Source organism: Sinocyclocheilus rhinocerous, unplaced genomic scaffold (assembly GCF_001515625.1).
Source record: "Sinocyclocheilus rhinocerous isolate Xijiao unplaced genomic scaffold, SAMN03320098_v1.1 scaffold1085, whole genome shotgun sequence".
NCBI classification, from domain to species: Eukaryota; Metazoa; Chordata; class Actinopteri; order Cypriniformes; family Cyprinidae; genus Sinocyclocheilus; species Sinocyclocheilus rhinocerous.
The window spans coordinates 1348022-1372908 of NW_015659401.1; the positions used below are offsets into that span (position 1 = coordinate 1348022).

The window sequence follows — 24887 nt, forward strand, 5'->3', positions numbered from 1 at the left end:
GAGAACAGCTCTGTGAAATAGAGCCCCCTAATCCACTAATGCAAACATACTGCAAGAATATAATATTGCTCCCTGTCACTGTTTCTTTCCCAACTATCCAGTCTTGAGGTGCAGTTTTATTGCTCAAATGTTGCTCCTTTATAACTCAGCAGACTAGATAGACTGATTTTTTTAATTAAAGAAAATAATTATTAATTTAGCAAGAGTGCATTAAATTGATCAAAAGTGACAGTAAAGGCATTTATAACATTACGAAAGATTTCTATTTCAAATAAATGTTCATCTTTTTAATTTTCTATTCATCAAAACAAAATCTTGTCTGTAGTAATAGCTGCTGACAATTCAGCTTTGTTATCACAGGAATAAATTACAATTTAAAATATATTCAAATATAAACCAGATATTTTAAATGCTAATAATAATAATTTTATATAATCATATAATATTATTTAATTTATATACATTCCCTGTAGTTTTTATGATTTACTGTAGTTTTGATCAAATAAAAGCAGCTTTGGTGAGCATAAGAAACTAAACATTAAAAACATAAAAAAATGTTACAACCCCAAACTTCTGAACAGTAGTGTATATAATCATTTTGATTTTAAACAAACTGCAGATGACAAATAAATTGGCAGCATTTCATAATGCACCATAAGGGGCTGTTCACAAAGGATTCGTTATTGCGTCTATCTGGGCTATTTTTAATTGTGTAAACAAGCGTTAAATGGATGTTTTTCAGCATCTAAATCCATGAGCACTGTGTTTGTAAGACGCTATATCACTTTAAAAGAAGTTTAACTTTTAGAAATATGTTCTATTGCATTCTCATACTGCTTTTGAATAAAATAGCACATCCTCTGTGAGCAGCCCCTAGCAGAGCAGGAGCAAAAATGGTTCTCCTGTGAAACATTACTTCCTGTTCTTCTTCTAGAAGGTCAAATCTAGCTAGCAGTATAGTTGCGAGCAAAAGACCTCCATTAAACATTCAGAGAAAGGGCACATCAACCCTTTCCGTGGTGTTTTCCTTCCTTTGCTGTGTTATTTCTTCATGAAGTGGATATCCAGATGTTGAAGATTACATCACAAATAAAGCCTTCCAGTGGGGTCAGGGCTCACGACCGAGCGCAAAGCCACAGAACTCCCACGGTTAGCGCGGGAACTCTGAACTTTCTGCACTCCGAAATCACTATCAGTGTTTAAGTGTATCCATGGTGATGAAGAAATCAACTGCAATGTTCCCAGGGAGATAGAACGACACCTTTCCTCATTACTGTATGGCTTATTGAGCTTCAATTATTCCTAACACACACAATGATAAAAGAGAAAGAAATAGAGAGAGAGAATAAGAGAGAGAGAGAGAGAGAGAGAGAGAGAGAGAGAGAGAGAGAGGGGGTCTCTGGGATGTGAAAGAGATGAAACAGGAGGTAGTGAAAAGGGTTGCTATTAGATGTCACTGGCCTTTTGTGTCTGTGTCAATGAGAGCAGATTAAAGTATTTGAAATAATCCTACTGGGGCATTAACAGAGCTCAGAATGTAAAAGAGGAGAAGAAAAGGAGAAGATGAGGAGTCAATCACGACACACATACATTTACACATGAAATGAGATTAGATACAGCCATCCAACGTAAACTAAACACACCCTCTGAGAAGAAAGCTAGCTAGCGGGCCAGTTTTAATTTCACGTGAGTAATTCAATTGACCCCAATCAGATTTTCAAAAGCTTCCCAATGAGTCCAAGAACTCGAACCTGGTCCCGTAAGCGCACATCTCGCACTGCTGCGAGTAAGATTTGTTCTTTTAACAATCTAATAAGGCATTGTTAGTTGGCTTTATTTCCCTGACATTCCTCTGGTTTCGCTGAAGTGGCCTGTTGTGCCGTCTTATGAGAGGAACCTAATTAGGAAATCACTTTCATTACTCTTCCAGAGGAATTAGCGCTAGCCTTGCTAATTACTGCTGTAAAACCTAATCAGCTCTTTGAAACAAGGCCACACTAATGAGCTCTTATTTATTCAGCTAAATAACTTCAAGGGAAGGAAGATGTTCAAAATCATATTTTTGATGAATTTGGGAGTGCACTCTCGTCTGTGCTTGCCGTAATTGATTCTGTTCCATCTTGCGCCTTGTTTGTTGGGAACCCCAGAATGTGAATGCGGCCAAGAAAATATTGAGAGTTCCAGTAAACTCTTCCATATTTCACCCCTCTCGTTTCAAATGACCTATTTTCCCGGCTTGGAGAGACACGTGACTAATAGGAAACTGTTACTAATTCTTTTTTATTCGCAGGCAATTAGCGATGCCCTCGCACCTGAGCCTAAAGGGCTCTGCGGTGACCTCGAGCGCAGCTGCATGACTTCAGTCAGACCCGAAACACAACCGTTCAGACCACAAACAGCTACAACAGGAGGATCTGAGGAAGCATTTCAGACAAACTTTATGTAGGGAAACAATCGAGAAGAGTAAGTGATGGGCAGTGTGTTTGTGTGAGCGTGTGAGGTGATGCCACGTGGCATCTAGGGGCTGCAGCTGTCTTTGAAAGCTGTGAAGCGTTCTAGCCCAGTGGAGCAGAAATGGGCCAGCCGCACAAACACAGCAGCCAGGTAGAAGCCTCTCTTACTCTGTTACAAGCACGCACATACACTACACTACTGCTGGCAAACCTACAGTGTGTATTAGTTATTACCGTTAACAGACTGCCCGGCTCAGGGATGGTTACTGAAGGATTAGAAGTGTGGCTGATAACAGGGCAGTTATCTAGTGATGGAGAGAGAAGACGAGGGCAGAGAGCAGGAGGAGAGGTAAAATTAAAGAGGGCACTTAACGGGGACATACATCCTGGAAGGATTTCAGGTCGAACAGAAGGGGGAAAGGTGCCTTTGTGTGTTTTATTAAGTGCTGCAAATGTGTTCCCAAAAGAAAATGTTTTATTTAAATATATTTATAATGTAACACTGGCAAGTGAGCAAGATGGATACTAGAGCATGAGCAAGTGAAAGAAGACAGGAGGGATGGAAAGGAGGTGTATACATGATGCCTTCGGTGGATAGAGGTTGGCGGTAAACAGCAGGTGGGGCGGCGGGTTCAGGTTTCCCGGCACAGATGGTAGAGGGGCTCGATTGATAGAGAGTATAGGGCTTGAGGCGTCATGTGATAGTAGCAGAACAGATCTGTGTGTGAGTGGGCTCCTTTAGACCTGATCAGCTTGATAACATGGATTGAGCTTGACCCCTCATTCATGCACACTGGTGTCTAAGTGCCATCGTTAGTTTGGACACAGTGTGGTTGGGCTTCTGTCTCAGTTTATTCTTGCTGTCGTATTTTTACCTTCCTGTCTCTCTCTGCTCTCATTTTCTCTCACTCCTCTGAGAGAAGTCAAGTCTTTAGCAATGTTCTCTCAAAAGTGGGTCACACAGGAGCAAAGTTTCTGGGATGCGAGGGGTGGGCACAGATGGATTTGACACTCCGATAACTCAATAGTCAGAACCCATGGGGAACCACAACACGGCTGCCCACCACCACCCGTGAACCTCCAACCCCCCCCATCAAGTCTATGCTAATGACTCCATGCATGCTCTGGCTTCGTTTTTTTTTTTCGGGGGGATTTTTCACCCATTCCGGCTCGTTCTGCTCCATCCCAGCGGACCTGCAGGGAAACCATAATCTTTAATCTCAAGCGTTTCCTCCTGCTGCGTTTGAAGAAATTAAATCCAAATTGCCGCACGTAATTACCAGGATGTGGCCCGTACTGATTCCATTAAAGCTGAACTACCCTTAGCCCAGCTCCTTTACAGACAGCAGGTCTAAAATAGCCCCCAAAACCAAACAAAGCAGCATTTCTCCAACTGTGACCACCCAGCCTTTAATAATCTGGCCAAGTTTGTGATGTTTCATCTGCACCACACAAACCAAACAAAACCTCATCAATCCGTGCGTATGAGGATGTGGAACTCCATCATAAAGAGCCCAGAGTTGCGTTTGAGCGATTGTTTGTAGCCTTGCCTCTGAGCAAGTTGTTTGGGAAAATGCGTCACTGTCTCTTGCTTGCAGGCCCATGCGGCACCATATGGCTAATGGCAAGGCGTACAGCAATTAACAGCCCTGATTAATGGAGAGCAGTCTAATTGCAGACTGGTAATTGAGCCTTTCTCTCAGCACAGGCTCTGCATCAAAAGACCATATACAGATGAAGAAGAGAAAAAAGGAGGAAGATAGAGACGAGAATGGGTTGTTTACTCATTTGAAACACATGCTTTTGGAAAGCTCTTTGGTATGAAACGTGGGACCTTAAGGGTACCTTTCTGTACCAGTAGCGATATGTGCTTCAGACGTGATCTGTGTTATCCTACAGTAGCAGATCAAAGCTGACGTGGTGAGCCTTTGTAGACACGTATGGTACTAAGTGTTTGTCAATACACATCTTTAAATCAGCGACTATTTTGAAAGTGCGATAACAGAAGGCTGTGTGTGCATGTGTGCGTGTGTGTGCGTGTAAGAAAGGTAGTGAGGGGGTGCGAAAGATTGAAAGAGAAAGAGAGAGCCTTGGCTCTCCTGCACATATTTCATTGTCAAAACTAAAAGCAAGCTGCATTCATTAGCTGTGGAATAACAAGAGGATTCTTATTGAGTAATGAGTTTTTCCTTGTCCTAATTAGCCAAGCATGAGTGGTATATTTTTAGTAGAAAACTGTTCAAATGCTCTCCACTTCAACCAAATATAGATGAGGACTCATCTCCACAACCCAGTTTTAAGTGCAAGGAATTTATCTTTTGATTTTAATTAAAGGTGCATGGCTTTCTCTCGCTCTCTTTTTCTTGCAGAGCAGGAAGTGGATGACCTGGATAGAGATTCAGGAAGGGAGAGAGACAAGGGTTGCTCTGAACTTTAGGTCCGTCTTTGTTCAGTTTTCATCTCATGAAAACTCCATTGCTTATGCTGTCACTACAAACAGGGATGAGCAAAATTCAGAATTGGCTCCCTTTCAATTCAATAATGTGAATTTAATAGGAAGTTAAATATGCATATCTGCAAATGAATGAATAATGGCTTAAATATTTGTGTGTTCCTAACAAAAAAGCTATTGTTTATCTACTTTTATGGTACATTTTGGATATATATGGGAAAGAGCAGCATAATCAATTAAGATGTCTAACATCTCTATTTATGTTCAGCAGACTAAAGTAAGTAATACAGTTTTAAAATAGTTGTTCATGTTGTTTTCATGTTTGGGTGAACATCAAGTACATCATCCATCCATCCATCTATCTCTGTAAACCTTCAAGGCTACACTTTCCTCAAAATTATAAAAAATGTTTGTCTTCACAAACTTTGCTTTGTAGTTCAAATTAGTTTGGTTAAAAAGGTATTATTCAAATTGCAATTCTTCATCCTAATTGCTCAGTTCAAATTCAGTACATATTCAGGAATTACAATTCTGAATGGCACACAAAATGAACTGTACAGAAGTGTATTTTTGTGTCTCTGTATTTATTTCATCAAGAAATAAAATAAGAACCACCAATCACTGAAACATCAGCCTCCAAAAATAGAAATGCTGCCTGGCATCTTTTCTGGACAAAGCCAAGCTTTGATTTCTAAGGCTGAGGCAGAGTCTGGGAAAGAACACTTTGATAGGAAACAGGCTGGCATAAGTTTATCAGGATCCCATTTGGACTGGTGAAAAATAATCTGGGAGTGTCTTGTGAAATAGTGCATCGTAATTCTAAACTTGAGCCTTGATATAAATGTACTACATCCCTCTTAAATTAAAGTAAACTGTTTATACCAGGTTTGACGGACGTGTATGATAAATTAAAGAATAATATAGCAAATTTATAATAATGTTAATCTATCCTCCCCCTTACATCTAATTTTACAACAGGGCTTACACACAGCTGTGTGTGTGTGAGCAGAAAGCTCAGTCCTGTCACACTAACTCTGGATCCAGAGGTCTGCAATCTTGCCAAGACCAAAACGATGCCAAAGTAAAGCTCTCACAGACAGCGGGCAGAACTGGGTAGGGAAGGTTCAAGAGCTTGATTGTGTAATAGTGAAGGAAGGAGTGTGGCGTACAGTGTGTGTGTGTGTGTGTTTCTCACCTGCACATGATCTCGTGCGTCAACAGGACCCGGCACATCTCTGGGTTTTTGTCTTGCCCTTCATAGATAATTGCCTGATGAACAAGAGAAGGTGGAAAAATGTGGTTAGAGAAAAATTGGCAAACAACATTTTCTCCTTGTGGTGTAAACGCTCTGAGCATGCACAAATTTCCATGACTAACTCTCAGGGTGTTTAAATCCTATCACGAAAAGAATCAAATGTCTGTTTGTATCGTTTCACTGAAACAAAAACATTATGACATCACGCCATACACACACTGCAGCACTTACAGGCGGTTAATGTTACCCATCTTCCATCTGGCAGAGGACTGCCATTGAAAGATCTCATGCAGCATGGGAATGATCAGGTTGGTTTTAATTTCTGTTATCAGAATGTTCTGTTCATTTGGTCCCATGTTTCTCACTCCAGACACTGGGCTCTGAATTTCATAGATGTCTTTTCATTTCAGCCAATCAATCAATGAATTAAAACTGCCCTGTGCACCGTGAGAATGCTTGTACAGAGCCTCCTTGTATGGGGTGGGCCGTCTCTGACTGAGCCAGGCTCAAAGTGGGCAATTTAATGCCCACTTACCTGCTGCAATGGAAAACGATCCCTAACCACCTCTATAAGAGCTTAAACTTGGCGCATCATGTTCAGTTATGTGAGAACCAATGGTGTTTGGTGTCATTGACATCAAACATGGCGACAAGCAAAGTTTGAATGTGCACATCTGCAAATCAATGAATAAAGACGTCTGTGTGTTCTTCACAAAAACGTTACTTAAATTATCTATTTTTATGGTACTTTCTGAACCTATATGCATGGGAAAGAGCAGCGTGATCATTCTGTCTATCTCTGTTTATGTTCCACAGAAGAAAAAGTCATACAGGTTTGGAACAACGTGAAAGTGAGTAATGATGACAAGAGTTTTTATGTTTGAGTGAATTATTACTTTAAGATCCAATCTAATACATCATTATCACTGGTAACTGACAACTGGCAACTGATTTTATCTTTACTTCAGATTTGCAAAGTATCTTTACTTCAGATATCTTTGTTTCAGATTCGACAAAAACTATTAACGCTAGATGTTAATTGTATCAGAGCTGCACACAATTCACAATGGAAATGTGTGTGACTGAATTGCGATTCAAATTGAATGTAAGAACATTCATGTAGCTGTCATTTTTAACTAAAAAGGCAAAGTTTTTCAAGACAGATGAAAGATAGATAGATGATAGATATATGGATGGATGGATGGATGGATAGATTCAATTCCAACTCACTCCCATCAACTGAAAAGAGGCCAATTCTTCAATTATGAATCTTGTACAATCCTGCACTGTATGCTCTTGACAACATTCAGGGCCATCATTTGTTGCTCGTTGGTTTAATTAAAAGCAGACGTAGAGAATCAAAAGAACTTTGTAGTGTTTGTTGGACTGTGCAGATTACTGTCCTATTATATCATAGCGCACCACCCTTGCCACAGTGCCCACGCTCCACAGGCATCCGGGGCTCACAGATTGGCTAATAATACAGCAACACAAAACATTATTGTACAGCAAAGCACCCTTATTACCACATGAGAAAAGATGTTTGTGAATTGAAAAAGAGATAGAGGAGGACAAACCGATAAACTGCTTAATTACAGGTCCTTCGAAAGAAGTGTTGTACTCCAGCTAGTGTGAAATAGCCCTCTAGGAAAGATGTATGTGCGTGAGCTGCCATAAGCCTGCATCTGTTAGACTCCATGCATGTGTATGCAATCACACATGTATTTGTGCATTTGCATGTGTATGTTTATGTGTGCAGCAAGCAGTTGGGCTGCCAGACTGGAGCATAGCGAGCCATCTGCCCAGCTAACACTTCATCCAAAAACCTCAGCTTTGTTTCCATCCTCCAATTCCACACAAGATGTCCCCCACAGCCGTGAATCAGTGACTCTACTCAAAACATACACACACTGCAGCCTATTAACAGGCTGCTCTCTGTCACACACACACACACACACACTTAAACCCGTTTGCCATGAATCACTCTCTCTTTCTCTCTGAACACACATATACATGCCACCCATGGCAACTGAAGACACAGAAAAACAGCTCATGGTTCTAATGAGAAACTGTTTTCCTCACAAGTGCACAATGTGACATGAAACACTTGTTTGAAAACAAGTTTTATAAGTAAAGCATCAGATCCAGAAAAAAAGAACAAACTTTATTCATATTTGATGTTTTATTTCCTGTCATTGCTGTGATTAGAGGACATAGGTGATCGGGGACATTTGTTTGTAGGTTTCACATTGCGGAAATGAGGGTCAAGGTCCTCTAAAAGCACACAAGCATGCATCACTGTCTGAGCCTAGAGCCTCGACCCCGCAGGCTTTCTGAGAGGAAGCGGGAGGCAGAGAGAGCAGTTCAGGCCACACAAAGACGTCCTCTACACCACCACACATTCATTTCATATATAAGACCGGCTATTTATCACACAAAGACCCTGCAAACAGACTCGGAATAACTCCATGCCGAGAACAGTACATAAGTGCCTGGAAAAAGTCTGAAAACAGTTTATCAATTTCTCCTTAGAGGCAAGCACAACAATGGTCGTGCATCCTCCTCTGGATTCGAGCTAGCGCAACACGAAGCGTCATCGGGTGGGTTTTTTCTGTGGCCCCAGACGTGACGTCTGTCATGCAAAGGCAAAATGCAGCATGTTGTTTATGTAATACTGAATATAAATTAAGTATTTTAATAATATGCTAAAAGTAAATATTTTCAAGATAATTCAGTAAGATAATAATATAAAACAATAATATAAGTATTTAATTTTATAAACAATATGTTGTATTCATTCTATCATGTTTTTTCTCAGACAGTAAAAATGGGCCTTTTATAATAATAATAAAATATTATTTCATGTTTTTTTCAGACAGTAAAAATATTCTGCTATAATAATAATAATAATAATAATAATAATAATAAATGAAAAATTTTAAACACTTTGTCTTAGACTGATCAGTCTTGTCTCAGGTGGGTTTGGTTGGTTTGGTTTCAGATTTAAAGAAAACACACTCGGAGAGCGTGAAACCAAAATATAAAATCAATAAAAATTCAATCGGAAAAATTTTTCTATTTCATTGTTGGTGTAGTAAACACTTTGTCTTAGACTGATCAGTCTTGTCTCAGGTGGGTTTGGTTCAGTTATGCTCAGATTTAAAGAAAACACACTCGGAGAGCGTGAAACCAAAATATAAAATCAATAAAAATTCAATCGGAAAAATTTTTCTATTTCATTGTTGGTGTAGTAGGACTGTTTTTTTTTTTTGCCTATGTGGGACTTTGGTTTAATTAAAAGCAACAAAAAAAAAACACTATTGTTTCAAATATCCTCACTTTTTTATCACCAAGTTGCAACAAAAATGTCTTTAAGATTGTGGTATATAGTAGCTTTGAATGCTTTTTCTTTGCTACAGATTTTACATTTTCAATGTAGATGAGTAGACTTAATCACTAGGATCTTTAGGCCCTCAAAGCTTGTGTGTGTAAATATTTGCAAATGAGTAGCATTAAGCCTTTATGTGGCCTGGCACAGAGCGGCAATTCACGCGCTATCTGACATCATCAGAGTCGCCAAACAGCTACTGATTACAGGAAATATCTAATATAGGAGATTTGTGTCACTTTGTTGCATGTCATATACTTTGGGGAAGTGTTCCTGGCATGTAAACACACCCTATTCCGCAATTAACAGGAAAAATATGCACACAAGCAGAACGAACGACCGAGACCTCCCTCTCTCCCGTGCAAATTTATTTAGGAATCTGCCCGAAGCTTAGCTCTAGAAAACACACACACAGCAACAGGCAAGCTACAGCTCAGAGTTACCAACCAGTTCCAGCCCAGCACTTTTCTGAACAAAGCTCTCCTTAAGAAGGGCCACGGAGCGCATGAAACATGCATGGCACGGTGTACCGAGGTGTGTGTGAAGCTTTCATTAGGCCCTGATGCTGCTTTTAATGCATATTTTATATTGCACAAACTGCTCCATAAATCTCGTTTGAGAGCCGCCAGTGCCGCCTTGAACTGACAGCCGCATCTGAGGCATGTAAACAATGCACTGTAAATACATGAAAACACATTTCCCACTTTGTTACCATCACGCTAGCGTGTCAGCGCAGTGTGTGTGCGCATTAAGCCTGTGTATGTGATTCGCTTTTGTTCTGCGCTTCAGCTGTTGACGGAAACAGTTGGATGGAAGGATAAAGAGCGAGAGAGAGAGTTTTTTACTGCATTGTCTTCATCAGATCTGTCACGAGCTCATGCATTGATCACAGATACGGCCTGTCAGTTTGACACCCGCTCCATCTCTCCTCACCCGCTCCAACCGTTCCCACAGGCAAACCAGGAACGCGTATATGTGTTTTTTTTGAAAGCGTGAGCATAAGAGGGGTGCTGAATATGTCCATTTTCATGTGCTTAACGTGAACCGTTTCTTGATTTTGACGCAAAGTTGATCCTTGCAGCTCTAGCCCAAGTTGTTTGATTGCCTCTAATAGCTGTGTGCATGTACAGAAGCTAACTGTGTGGTCAGGCAACTGGACTTTACCGCCTTGCTAAGTGCTAAAGAGAAGTGTGTGTTGAACAGCTCTATAAACCTGCTCATCAGCCCTCCCGGCCCAACACTGCCAAAGCCTGCACATGCTGAGTGGAGAGGCGCTCTGTAGCCTCTCTGTACAGAGTTATGGGGCTTTGATGGGAAATCTTAAACACATTGCGAGCACTCCTCAGCATATGTAGGCTGACTGCTCACCGCAGAGTGGTTTTGGACTGGGTTTTCTGAAAGGCATTTAAAGACCAGCTAACACTCTGTCATAACCTAAGCCGTGTTTCATGCTGACATGGATGAGAAAAACTCGGCGCAGTCAAATGACAATGAGAGCAGAAAAGTCTAAAGAGGAGCCAGACATAAAGCCAGTTTTTCTTAACACAAAAAAGGTGCATTCAACAAAATTCGTATTCATCAAAATTTAGCGGGTCCTTTGTGTATTGTCAATAATTTGTTGATGTCACTTTCATACCAAACAGCGTTCTGTTGGTCATTGCGGTGAAACCATGTGACCAACTTGAACACGCTGCGAAATTTGCATCTGCAAATTTTTCACCCTCAAAAAAAAAAATCCTGATTATGTGGATTCCTATTGGAATTACTGAATTTCGCACTAAAAAAGCCTTCTCCTTTCCAGATGCTTTCGACGCCGTCACAAAAGACACAGTACAAGCACATCGGAATCCATGTTGTGATAACTGAGGGGAAACCTTGGCGTGTGATGTCATATCCTGCTCCCGCCCATATTCGCAGCGGCGTCCGAAAAAATTTAGCACGTTCAAAGTCTAGTGTGACCGCCCCTTAAGTTGAACTCGAAGGAAATGAAGTGAACCCCTGGCCATATTTGTGTTTGCCTAGGGAGACCAAACTAGCAGCTTATAAAATCTCGACATCAACCCTTCGCAAGCATGTAAGGTAAGGTAAATAGGCTACTTGCATCGTTGCATTGGTGGTTAAAATGAAGCTTTGACAGTTTAGTAAAAGGTTTTGCACAAATTAGCCAAAAAGACAGTGGTGCTGGGTGTGCGATATATATCGTCTGCAATAATATCGTAATTGTTGTTTTAACGATGTGCGATTTGACATTATCAGTATTTTGCCAAAAAACAAACAAAACACTCCTAACAGAGTGCCGTGAAGTCTAGTATATTAGACTAGTGCACGCGTGCATTTAGAGTGTGTTCTTTCACTGCGTGATTCAGTCTGTTAAAATGCATTTAGAAATAAATGATCACAAAATTGAAGACATAGGGGCAGAAAATGTATATATTTATATCATTTCATATAGTAAATCAATATCACACAAAGAGTGCCATTTATTTATTTTTATAATTTCAAATGAGTATTCAACATTTTATGTCTTAGGCCTATATAGCCTATCAAAAAATTATTTCTGCATTTGTAAATGCATTAATGTCCTACATTAAACAGTGTGTAAATACATCTAAATACCACTTCTGATGAAGCTTCTGTGTTTCCTCTGCATTGAAAAGATGCATTTTGTTGATACTGATTTAATTTGCCTGGTAACAGCCTAAATGTCTTATTATTTTAAATAACTGATTGCTTTAATTAAAAACAACTGGTTTGAGATTTATAGGCCTATCCTAGGGGTGTCAAACTCCTGTCAAAGTTCCTGGAGGGCCGCAGCCCTGCATTTTACTCTGAGTAAATTTTAAATAAGTTACTTTTTGTAGTTACGTGTACTCAAGTAAAATTTTATTAATGTAATGGTACTTTTACTTGAGTATAATATTTTAGTACTCTTTCCACCTCTGTATGTACGTTTGAGAAAGGGATTCTGGGAAATGTAGTGAAACAGTCTTTTGTTGCTGAAAGTCCTGAGCAGTACCCCAAAACATGGTATTCACCATGTTTTTTGGAGATACCATGATAATATCAAGTACATACTGTCAGAAACAAAAATAGTACCTTTAGGGGCTTGTCACTGATACCCTTAAAAAGACAACTTTGTACCTCAGTGTAACAATATGTACCCTTTAGGTACTACTATGAACAGTTTAGGGGTAAAAAATGTACAGTTGTTCCTTTATCAGTACTGCCACACTGACATGCTTTTGTATCCCTAAAGGTAAAAAATTTTCACATTTTTATGTAAATACCAAGTTTATTTCAAAGTACCATGCTTTACTATCTGATACTAGCTAGCATGTTGACTCGGCTGCCAAACTTTCTTTCACACACACTATCTCTCTTTCTCGCTCACTCAGTGGCACCACATCATTAACAGGTATGGCAGGGCCGTTTGCCACAGAAATAGCCAGTAAATCAGTCGGTAATAAATGTGTACGTGGGAGACAACCCTGGGGAGATAAACGGCTATTTATTGAGACACTCAGTGAAAGGCTGAGCCGAGGCCAGTTCCCCTGGCCACTGTATTTACCTCAGGGGTGTCAGAGAACAGTCTCTATACCTCAGCACAACGCTCCTGCCTTTCACCCACACACATAAATCTGTCCCGCTACACGCTGGCCAAACCGCTGAGCAGAGCGAGGGCAAGAACTAGCATCAGTAACAGCACCTAGCTTCTCACACATAAACATTCATGCAAAGGAAATTATAAACCACAAACAAATCACACAATACAGAAAGGGGAGCTGCGGAATTGTTTGTGCCAAGTGTGACATCCAGGGATTTTGTAGTAGGAATTTCTGAATAGAAATGAATGCTTTTGGTCATGACAAGAAGTATATGAATGAAAATGTAATATTTGCTTTTTAAAATATATATATAAATAAAAAAAATATAAAATAAAAATGTATTATCAAGAAGAAATATTGATAATTGTAAAATAAATATGAACAATTCTTACATTAATTTATCGTTGTTTTAAAAAATATATACAAACTATAATAAATTTAAGAACACATTCTGCAAAAGACTAAATGTTTTATACTTTTAGACAAAATAAGCACCAAATTAAAATAACTCTGAGATGAGTTTTAGTATTTCTCTCACTCTCCACTTCTCAATAAGCACACATACACACACATAATGAAGCAAAACAGTAGCAACAGGGTGGAACAATAGGGTAAGTGTGCTGGCATGTTTAAATCACATGATGTACTAAGTGTTCGGAGCGTTAGCAGGCTGTCTGTCACACCGCCTGCTAATTACCTCATATCTATACACACTTCATCCTGCCTGGGGTCACACATACACACATATTACTTGTCATACAAAATGACTATTAAGAAAACAGCTCATAAGAAATACAATTATTTTAGATATTAATCAAAATAGCTTTTCATATTTATTTGATTACAGGTGTATTCTAAATATTTTTCTCTCGTTCATAATTATGAACTAAACTTTGAACTCAAATTTATTGTCACACTTCTTGACTCACAACTATTTGCGTGGTTGAATACACTTCCCTAAAGTGTCTTCAAAACAACATTTATAGACAGAGATCATGAGAGAGGAAGTGAGGGGGCGAGTGGGAAAGAGAGAATGAGAGAGGGGGAAAGGCTGTTTCTGTTTTAGGGGGAAAAGGAAGAGCGCCACATATGAGATTGTGAGGTCACTCTCGCTGCCCTGCGTTTTCTCATATGAGTTTTTCTCCATTGTTCAAACTCACAACCTGCACAGTTAATACAACAAGCTATAACAATCTTCATACATGTTTGTTCATAACACACATCTGTTCCCACAACACATTTGAATATGCACAGATAGATCCATAGTCGTTGCATGAGAGTCAGGCGCATACACACTTAAAGTATGCTGTTTAAACATTGAAAGGCACCACTGGATAATCCCCTGTGACAGAAAATGAATACAACTGAAAGTCTCTTTCTTTCTTTCTTTCTTTCTTTCTTTCTTTCTTTCTCTCTTTAGCTATCAATCTCACTGTCACACGTATGCACATAAATACATGCATACGCTCAGTCATCTTAAATGATGTCCCAGAGAGAGTATGTCATATTTAAACACTAACCGATCCTCGTGCCCCTGAGGCATGCTAGAGTGTGTAACTCCAATCTCACCAGGGTGCACGGCACACATGCACACGTTCACTCTCACTTCAAATCACACACAGACTCTCACCAGACGATTCACCCGCGAACTGTGGGGAATTTGAAATAACGTCTTACCTGTTTGGTCATGGAGTCAATCAGGCGTACATAAAAGTCCTGTTCTGTTCTGATGCCTGTAGAGGAGAGGAGAGAAGTCTTCTTTAACTCACAATACAATGCAGGATATATACGCACAAATATGGATCAGAAATGAAACCGGCAGGTATATATTTATCATTCACAATGACATGGCTTTAATACAACATAGATTCTTCAAATGTCTAGACAACCCAACCCAACATAGACTCCAGACAGTGTTAAAGGATTGTGAAAAAATTGGCTTCGGATGAAACTCAAACTTTTATAGACCCACATACATAAATTAAATTTAAAAATAGCTTTTAGAAAGAAAAAGCATATAAGAAAAAAATTGTGCAGCTCATAAAATAGTGAAATAGACATAATCAAAAATAACAATTACAGATATGTTCAAAACGTCAAATAAAAAGGTTTAGGAACGTGAGAGCCTGGCGCAACACATTTTCTAACGCCTGGTTGTCATTTACCACATTAGCAGACAGAAAAGAGTGTACTTTCATTATGGCCAGGCCATTAGCTTCCATCAAAAATGAAGAGCACATTTCTGGAAAACGCGTAACCGGAAAAGCGCACTAATGGGGATCGTTTTGTGCTTCATTAATGTTTATAGTTAAAACGCTACGAATTTGCTGCGCATTTTAATCTCTTTTGTTTGAACAATTATACGAATTGTTATAACAGTTTATTATTATTATTTCAGTACATTATATTCATTTCAATCAGCTTGATCTAGCTACATAATGAATTATTTATTTCTTTGTCACCCCTCCTCGTCGTTCTATCAGTCTCGCTGTCTTTTTGTTTTATTCAGATTGTCGCGCTGAAGTAAATCCCTTTTTATGCAAAAAGTTGAGGGAAACGTGTTTGCATGTGTTTATGCAAAGTTCAATGAGTCTTAGATGATGCGCTCCTTCTTACCGTTGCTGTAAAGAAGCTGCAATCTGTAATGGATCCCATTGTTTGTCTTTTCTCCGGTACTTTCCTGCAAAAATAAATTCGATGGTTAGCAAGAAAAGCCTGTTTGACTATTTCTGACGAGCCCCGTGAGTCAGACCGGCTATTTCCCTGCGGACCAGGAGGCCGTAGAAAACAAACAAACAAACAAAAAACTGCAAACGCGCATTAGCCAGCCGAAACAAAAACGGTACAAAATATAGTCATGAGTAAACGAACGGGTTAAAAAATAGCCTACTCACGTCTTAAAAGAAAAAAAAAAGTTTGTGTATTGTACAGTGTGATTTCACAATTCAATAACAATGTGCTCGGGGTATAGACGTGTACAAAGTGTCTAAATATACAGTAAGCATTAATAGCCATATTTTAATTAAATCAGCAGACACGTCGCTCAGATTAATTTACAAATGCTTACAAACAATTTTATTTGCCTAGAATATTTTTTATTAAAGCATCATATGGTCCTTCACAATAATAAAAAAATAATTTGTTTTTTTAATAGCATCTTGAAAGGGAATATTAACTTTATGGCATTAGGTTATCACTGTAACATTTCTGCAAACTATACAGGTGTGTTAGTAAATGCATAAAACTGAAGGGAAAATATAAAACTTGAGGCTCTCTTAATTTATAAGGGATGAATATGTAAAAATAAAAACATAATAATTAAATGGAGGTTTAAGAGATTCATGACAGAACAGTAATTTAATGCAAGAAAATTATGCATTAAGTATAGGCAAATAAGCTTTCAACTTTAGGGTAATATCAATGGCATTTTATCTATTAGTCTATAATAATTATCAGAATTGACAAGCCATTTTCATTCAAATTTGCAAAACCAATATGCAACAGAGAACGTTTCACTTGCCTTTTCTTTTTCAACAAATCCAACAAAAGTAGTTCTTTCAATTTCCACGGGTTGTCCTTGTCTGTCGTATAGCGCTAAAACGAAGTGGAAGAAGTTGGATTTGCGAAGATTTGAAGGAGGCTGTTTCTCAAAGTGTGCTCGAGCAAGACCCACTCCACTATGAACACACAAGACAGACAGAGAGAGGATGAAATATTTATATATGTATATTTAAAAAAATAAAAACAATACTTTTGTGATTATTTAATAACAATTTCCTAAAAAGGGTTAAAAAATATTTGTAGTTTTCAAATTGCAGTGCAAAAGCTCTTAAAATGTACTTTTGACAATTTAATAGTTTAAACAAATATTAATATAGCCTATAAATGATAGGCTAGTCTTTTAAAAACAGAAATTAAAACTGTATGTAAACGTTTTAATTATTTTATTCTCTTAAGTAGCATTTTATAACAATAATATGTCATTGTTGTTAATCAAAAATAATTAATATAAATATAACTGAATCTAACTACTATGTTCAGCTGCTTGTGACAAACTACAGGTCTGGATTGTCTTTCAAATTCAGTATATAAAATGTAAAGCTACAGAATCAATGCAAAATTGTTGTTTAGAAGCAAAAAAAATAAATCGCTTTTTTTAAGCAAATGTCTATTTTAACATTAAAAATAATATTGTTAGAAATAAAAATAAAAAAACCGTTTTAATATGACTTGCAACTCAAGCATTCTGTCTGTTGGTGCCAACAGCACGCCGAAGAGGATGCTATGAACTTATCGCAGCAATAAATCAATCTCTTTGTCACCTGGTTATTAATAAGCAGATAGCGCGCACTGATTAGGATGATATACAAGAGCGTTTTGTGTCGTCCCAGGATGATAAGCGCACAATATTCCGTCTAGTTGTTCCCGTAGCGCTGAAGACCGCCGCCGGCTTACCTCTGAGCGGCTGTGTTCGCATCCAACACCCCGGCACCCTGCATCCATGTCCGGACAGCGTTCATCCCGGCACCGATGGGCTCCTCTTTCATGCTACTCCCGCTCCTTTGAATGCTGTCTTGAATCCCGAACATGAAAACAGACTCCTGTCACCGTCTCAGTCGATGCTTGCTTCTTTTGATCGCTCCGTTAAAAAAAGACAGTAAGAAGTGTATGGGTGAGCAGGTGTCACCGCGTTTGTCTCTATTAGCGCTTCCTCTCTGAAACAGAAAATAGAGCGACGTGCCAAAAGAAACGCGAGATGTCAACATCCAGGTTTGGGAACACCGTGCAACAATAAACAAACAAACAAAAACTGCAAGATTAGACTGGAGGTCCCTTTGGTCTACCGTGCGCAAAAAAAGTCTAATGTCACTTTAAGAAACAATAGGATCAGAAACGAGCTTCACTGAGGGTTAGATCAAATGTCATCATCCAGAGACTTTTTTTCTCTTTATTTTCTCCTCCTTTCCTTTCCTTTCCTTTCCTTTCCTGTCTTTCTCCACAAAGCGTATCCTTTGATCAAATCACATGAATGAGCAATATGAAATCAACCAGGAGAGGTGGACCCTTGTGGAGACAGCTCCCTCGCTGTTCCCCTTGTTCAAACGGGAGTGATTTGTGTCCTTTCCCAAAGGAATCTGATTTGACTGTCTCTGGGAACTAAACACAAGCAAACTAACCCCAAAGGGAGGAGGACGAGGAGGAGAGAGTGACTGCGCACGCAGGGCCGCCCCCCAAACATAAGTAAAGCCGAACTACCATTTGCTGTCCACCCAACCACGAAGCCCGTCGCCTAATTAGATATCACAGCCCGCCCTGCCCACTTAGCGAGCGGCGTGTTTAGAGAGAAAACTAGAAAGAAGTCATGCGCGCGTTAAATATCACGCGACGCGAGTAACTGCCTACCGGAGCGCGCGACTGAAGTCAAATTGAAGTGGTTCACTTGAACGCTGAGTTATTTGTTTTAATATTGCAAGGTTATTTTAGAAACTGCACACTAAGTTTCTTTAAATACTAGGGATGAGCTAGCGCGAGGATTATTTAATAACTTTCAAGGGTTGGACTTTTGAAAGGCATTTTTCAAGGTTCGTCTCGAGACGTTCAAGTTGTCTTTTGGCGCCCGTTGCACAGTTAAGCAAAAAAATCAATTATCCTAAATAATTTTTTTAACAAAACGCAACAGTGTTTTTGAGAAATGTAAATATAATAAAGTGATAAATGACAGTCTTTTTATTTATTTTTATTGAAATATCGATAATGGTCCTGACACAAAGTGCTCAAGCAGCCTACTGTTGCTATGGTTACCTGCTAGGCGAACGCTATTTCTGTTTTTGAGCATTTGTTAACTCTTACTAACTTTTGTAATATAACGTTTGTTGTTACTGAAACAACCCCAAGCAGCCGCGGTCATATTAATAATATTTAATAATATTGTTCTTTATTTAAAACACGTTTGTCAAATCAAATGAATTAAGACCATGATGAAATAAACAAGAGATCACCTGTCATCGAAATAATGACACGAGTTTTTATTAAATGTATAGCCTATGTAGGCTAGAAACCTTAGCTCATGTGACATGTTTGACAAATAATGTGAGGAAGTTAATAATTGTGGCATAATTAGTCCTTAAAAATTTAGTAAAAAATACATTAAAGCATTACACTAAATGTGAAGTTTGTGGCTTTTATTTCCAACAGATCAGTTGTTATCAATGAAAAATAGCCTATTACTAATATGATAAAATTATTTAAGAGGCATACATTGTATTTAAAAAAAAAAGACATTGCTGATAAATAAGTCATGTACAGATATTATAGGCTGAAACATTTGTTCTGACAAACGACAGTAAACGCATAAAAAAAACTGGATATTCAGACCCAAACAGTTTAACAGCTGCTTTGTTAGATTCGATATACAACGACAATAATATGTACAGGAGTAAATGCTGGGAGCGCAAACCATTTTACAGCAGCTTGTGTTTTTTTTTTTTTTTTCACACAACAATAGTTTTGTTTTAGATTTAGAATGCAAATATAAAGCTTTATTATAGGCCTATTTTAGAAATGTGCAAAAGTGAGCACAGTCATGCACGGGAAATATTGCTAGACCTAAATAAAATCCTCCACAGCGGACAGAGGAAGTATAAGAGAGTCCCGTCCAATCCAGTGCTGGTCAGGCAGAAGGGAATTCTGCTCCCCCTGCGGGTCCCTGTATATTTAGCCTACATTCCCACACAGCAGTTTTAAGTGGCAGAAACTACACAAGGAGTCTCAGTGGAAACGGTGTATTTTCATGTGTCCAAATAAGAAACAGACCTGTTATTTAGCCTATTAAAACGCGTTTTGTGCATCACTTAAAATATATATAGCTTCAAGTGCATGTCTGTGCATTTGGGAAAAGAAAAGACAAAAAAAAACATGTGCCCGTATTCATGATAATCATATAAAAATGTTCAAATTAACCTTTATATAATACAACTAATCCTATTGCTGACAGCGACAAAATCTATTTGATTTGTAAAACAGATGTCCACATAAATCACGCTGTCGTTGATGAGTAGCCTACTAACCCCATAATTGAATTGAATTACCATAAAATAAATCATAATGTGAAACAAAGTTCTTGTCACGTGAGATAATTCAATCAGTAAGTTACTTTTGTCAGTTTCAAACTATTAGGCCGCATGCCAACATTTTAGGCCTATATATATTTATATATCTTTATATATAAAAGGCTATTAACACTGTCCGGTAGTTTTGATAGAATGCAGTAAATCGGTACAAAATGTTTCTTTTTTTTAATTCTTTTTTTATGCGTCAAGGTCAGACTGCGAGAAAGCAACTCGATAATAACTGTGTTCATTAATGTAGCCTATCAAAATAACCAGTAAAGGCTATTACCTCTGACTTTGTGTATCATCTCAGTTTGACGTTGCAGAGAAATTGAGAAATAAGAGTTTCAGCCGGTGATGACAAATGCTAAAAAAAAAAAAAGTGTGGATATTTTGTACATACGTATAACGACTGAGTTGAAATGAAAAGAAATCGCATGTTGTGTTTTGGGCTCCTCAAAGAATTAGGAGGCGCGTGGTTAATCGTTGACAGCCCAACATTGCCATCTTGTGGCCACACGTGGAAACACATTTGGAAATATATCTAAAAACTTTTGTGTATTCGCTTGTGTCATCATTCCAATCCAAACCCGTATGACGTTCTTAAGTGAAACGAAAAGAGATGTTAGGTAGAATGCGAGGGACTGACAGACTCAGTTACAATTAACTTTCATTGCATTTTTTTTTCTCCATAAAATGGAAGTAAATGGTAACTGACAGTCATTCTGAGTAAATAGAGTAGAGTGGGGGGAAACGCCCCCCTTAAGGACTGTTTCATTTTTTTCTGTGAAACAAAAATGAAATGTGTCCAGAATAGTTATCGTAGTTTTAGTGATAATGACATAAATTATAAACCAAGTGTGAAAAAATGTCCAGTTTTCATGTTATCAGAATACAAATAACAAAGGTGGGGTAAAATGCCCCCAGTCTGACAAAGCAATTTGCTTTATACATTTACAGCAAAATGAGAGTACAGGCAGGTTGAGCTTAGAATTAAATAGAATATAATAAATAATTATCAATTACAAAATTATAATAGCCTATTTGAAAAATATTGTTAGCTGATGCTAACTGGCTAGCTAACTAGCTACCAGATGCTAAATTGAGGTAATTAAAAAAAAATAATAATAATAAGTCTAAATATTTTTATTCAACCAACTAGTTAGAATACATTTGATGGGAAAACAAAGGATCTGATGTTCAGAACAGAGTAACTAGCTACAGTAATTAAGTCAACAGTTGGAGTTTTACTCACAGACTAGGTTTAAAAAAAAAAAAAGATGTCATTCTGGATATTTAGTTATATTTGTCTTAACACATACTCCCCATCTACAGGCCTTGCTATTCTCATATCATATAACTGTGATGTTCTTCAAAACAACAAGCTTTAAAACACTTTTTGTAAAAAGTGAAAATTAAAGCTGAAAATTAATCACTTACTGTGAAATCTGTTTTCTCTCAGGAACATCACCAGTGTAAGCTTTATGGTGAATACTCCTACATCACTCTTGTCCAACGTAGTCTAGTCTATAGTTACAACAAAAATTTCTCTTGACTTTATCTAGTGGTTATTTTGGGAAAAACAGTAGGGGGTCATTTCCCCCCATTCTAACAGAATATTTGGCTAAACTGTCCTTAAATCAGAATTAAATTGATTGATAGTAGACCTACTTTTGATTAGATGTACATTACAACAGAGCCCTTATCAAGATTTATGTTGGAAGAGAATAAAATGATACTTTGCTGTGACACTTGACCTTAACCTGGCTGTTCTGTTGAAGGCCTTTACTGTATACACACACTGAGAGACACACAAACGGAAATGAATGGAGGAGAAACTCACACTGGAGGGGACTTGTGAAGACAACATAATTTATATTCTGGTTCCGTGAGGAAAAAGTACCTAGGGAATATCTGGCCTTTCCAAAATGACAGAGTGCTTTGTTCTTCGGTTTCACATGTATTTTTTATTTTTTTTAACTTTTTTTTCCTCTTTTTTACACAAAGGTCGGAGTTCAAGGCTAACTTTGATCAGAAGGATGGAGAGGGGTTAAAGGGTAGCACTCTTTGATTTGCTAATGTTTCCTCCATTCTCTCTTCCTGCCCCTCATGCTTAAGGGAGTTAAAGTGCTCACACAGGAAAAGTGAATAAATGCTCACATCTGCCTACACTGAGACACCTCACACTGCGCTCAAATATCGCGGGAATATGCTCATGCCATAACTTCAAACTGTTTATCACATTTCCAAATCCATACAGTAAAAGAATTATGACTATGACGACTGCACAGATTAGGGGCGTACAGTAGGCCTAACTCTATAAGGGAGGGAAGGAAAACCAGTGATCTTCAGACCTCTGAAAGATGGTGAGTGGTCAGGAAATGTGTGCATATCCTGTCTGTAGTCTCTTTATCAGATGTTTTGATGGTTTCAGCAGTCTGACATTACCTCAGCACTCAGGTGTGGGTCTGTTTGATTCATCACAGGTGGCTTTAAGAGCCCGGTAGGTCTTATTATGCTTCAGAAAGGCACTGTGAAAGAAAGCCAGGACAAACGTTTCATGGGTTAGGTTTGGATTCATTCTGACATTCAGGCTCACGTTCAGGCATATTTTACTGAATTCAGCAGCAATTCAAAGAGAAGTTAGCCTTCACAGAACATCACATATTTATGCTGTATTTCTAAGGAGGATAAATTCAGAATGTTAATAGGATTATTCTCACTATCAGTAAATGTTGTTTTAACATCATGTCCTAGATTAAAGAACGGAAGAGGTTTTAAGGTTTTAATGTTATGTCCAATAACCGTTAGTCAATATTAAAATGTAAAAATGAAACACTAAAAACTAAAAAGAGGCATTTTAAATGCTATAATTGAATTAAGGCATCACACCATTATAATATACAACATGAAAAATGGATATTCATTTTGAGATTTGCTAAAGATTGCATTAAACAATTATAATTAATAATTATTCATAAATTAAATAATAATGATGAAATTAATAATGAGTTATTTTTAATATTATTAATAATTATTATTAAATGAATAGTAATTATTAAATGATTATTATTATTTTCATCATCATCATCACAGCTGGGTTTATGAGCAATGTTCCCTCTAATTTTTTTTTCTTGGCGAGCAAAACTTTTCTCTATTGGGCAGACATTTCGGGCACCTGAGCAAAAACATTCTTTATACCAGACCTGTACAGCGCACACACAAAAAAGTGGGTAACTTTTAACTTTAATGCGTAATTATGTGTATTTGTAATTAAGTTTAAATATTTGATTTGACCCTTGATGTAACTAAATGATGTACATTTTAAGTTACCTGAGAAAACATTTTTTACAGTATAATACACTGCCGTTCAAAAGTTTGGGATCAATAAATTTTTTTTAAAGAAGTGTCTTATGCTCATCAAGGCTGTAGCCTATCTATTTGATTAAAAAAATACTGAATATTATTTCACAAAATAATGTTGTGAAATATTATTTCAATTTAAAATAAACATTTTCTATTTTAATATTCTTTAAAATAGAATTAATTCCTGTGCAGTAGTGTACAATATACACTATTCAAAAGTTTTGGGTCAGAATTTTTTTTCTTTCTTTTTTAAAAGATACTTTTAAAAAGTTTAAAGAAAGTTAAAGAAACTTTATTCTGCAAGGATGTGTTAAATGGATAAAATTGATAGTAAAGACTTATATTGTTAGAAAATATTTCTATTTTGAATAAATGCTGTTCTTTTTAACTTTTTATTAATCAAAGAATTAAAGAAAAAAGAAAGACAGGTTCCAAAAAAATATTAAGCAGCACAACAGTTTCACTGCTGTAAAACAGCATATTAGATCAGCAACACTAATAATAATTCAGCATATCAGAATGATTTCTGAAGGATCATGGGACACTGAAGACTGGAGTAATGATGCTGAAAATTCAGCTTTGCATCACAGGAATAAATGATATTTTAAAGTATAGGTATTAAAATAGGAAACCAATATTAGAAATTGCAATAATATTTCACAATATCACTGTTTTTTTTTTCTCTATTTTTGAAATAAATACAGCCTTGATGAGGAAGAGACTCCATTAAAAAACAAGGTCAATTATTTATTAGGTTTATAATATAGGCCTAACATAATATAATATAAAAAACAAACCATTTAAACTGATAGAATAGAATAGAATAGAAACAAACTGAAGCAAAACTTAAGCTGAGATCTGTAAGTTAAATATATAAAAAAATAACGTGAACATATGAATTCTTCTATAGCTGTCTAAACATCCCTATGAAGTAGTTTGCACAATACACCTGTGTGTGACTGTAAATGTCTGAGTTTTGTTACCGTTCTGTGCCCGTCCTCCGCGAATGAATATTATAGTGACTGAAATGCGGTCCATTAAGACTACATAACCAGCTCTCAAAGATTAATCTGCACTAAAATCCTAATCACGACATTGTCTAATGAAATCAAATACACATACGATTAAGACAATGGCAAAGAACAAAGATCGGCTATACTTGCATGTAAAATAGAGTTAGAAGCAAAAGAATATCTTTTTTTAACTGAAAGTGCTGCTCCTCTCTGCGCTCGCTGAACAGAGCAGACGCAGAGAGAGAG

General features: G+C 37.6%; 1 protein-coding gene across 1 annotated transcript; it reads right to left on the reverse strand.

Annotated features, from left to right (window-relative positions):
• Positions 1-6096: 6096 nt before the first annotated feature.
• On the reverse strand, positions 6097-17987 carry LOC107723798 (transcription factor COE1-like). Its single transcript, XM_016532498.1, has 5 exons — positions 17609-17987; positions 16674-16830; positions 15770-15833; positions 14831-14886; positions 6097-6174 (listed from the first exon to the last, which is right to left on the reverse strand). The coding sequence occupies exons 1-5, from the start codon at positions 17740-17742 to the stop codon at positions 6097-6099; spliced, it is 489 nt and encodes a 162-aa protein (XP_016387984.1). The 5' UTR covers positions 17743-17987.
• Between the last annotated feature and the right edge of the window lie 6900 nt (positions 17988-24887).

Coding starts and splice junctions, on each gene's coding strand:
- LOC107723798 (XM_016532498.1), bottom strand. CDS start 17,742: ATGTTCGGGATTCAAGACAGCATTCAAAGGAGCGGGAGTAGCATGAAA. Junction 15,834..16,673: donor GATTTGTTGAAAAAGAAAAG/GCAAGTGAAACG, acceptor TTATTTTTGCAG/GAAAGTACCGGAGAAAAGAC. Junction 6,175..14,830: donor TTGACTCCATGACCAAACAG/GTAAGACGTTAT, acceptor CTTGTTCATCAG/GCAATTATCTATGAAGGGCA.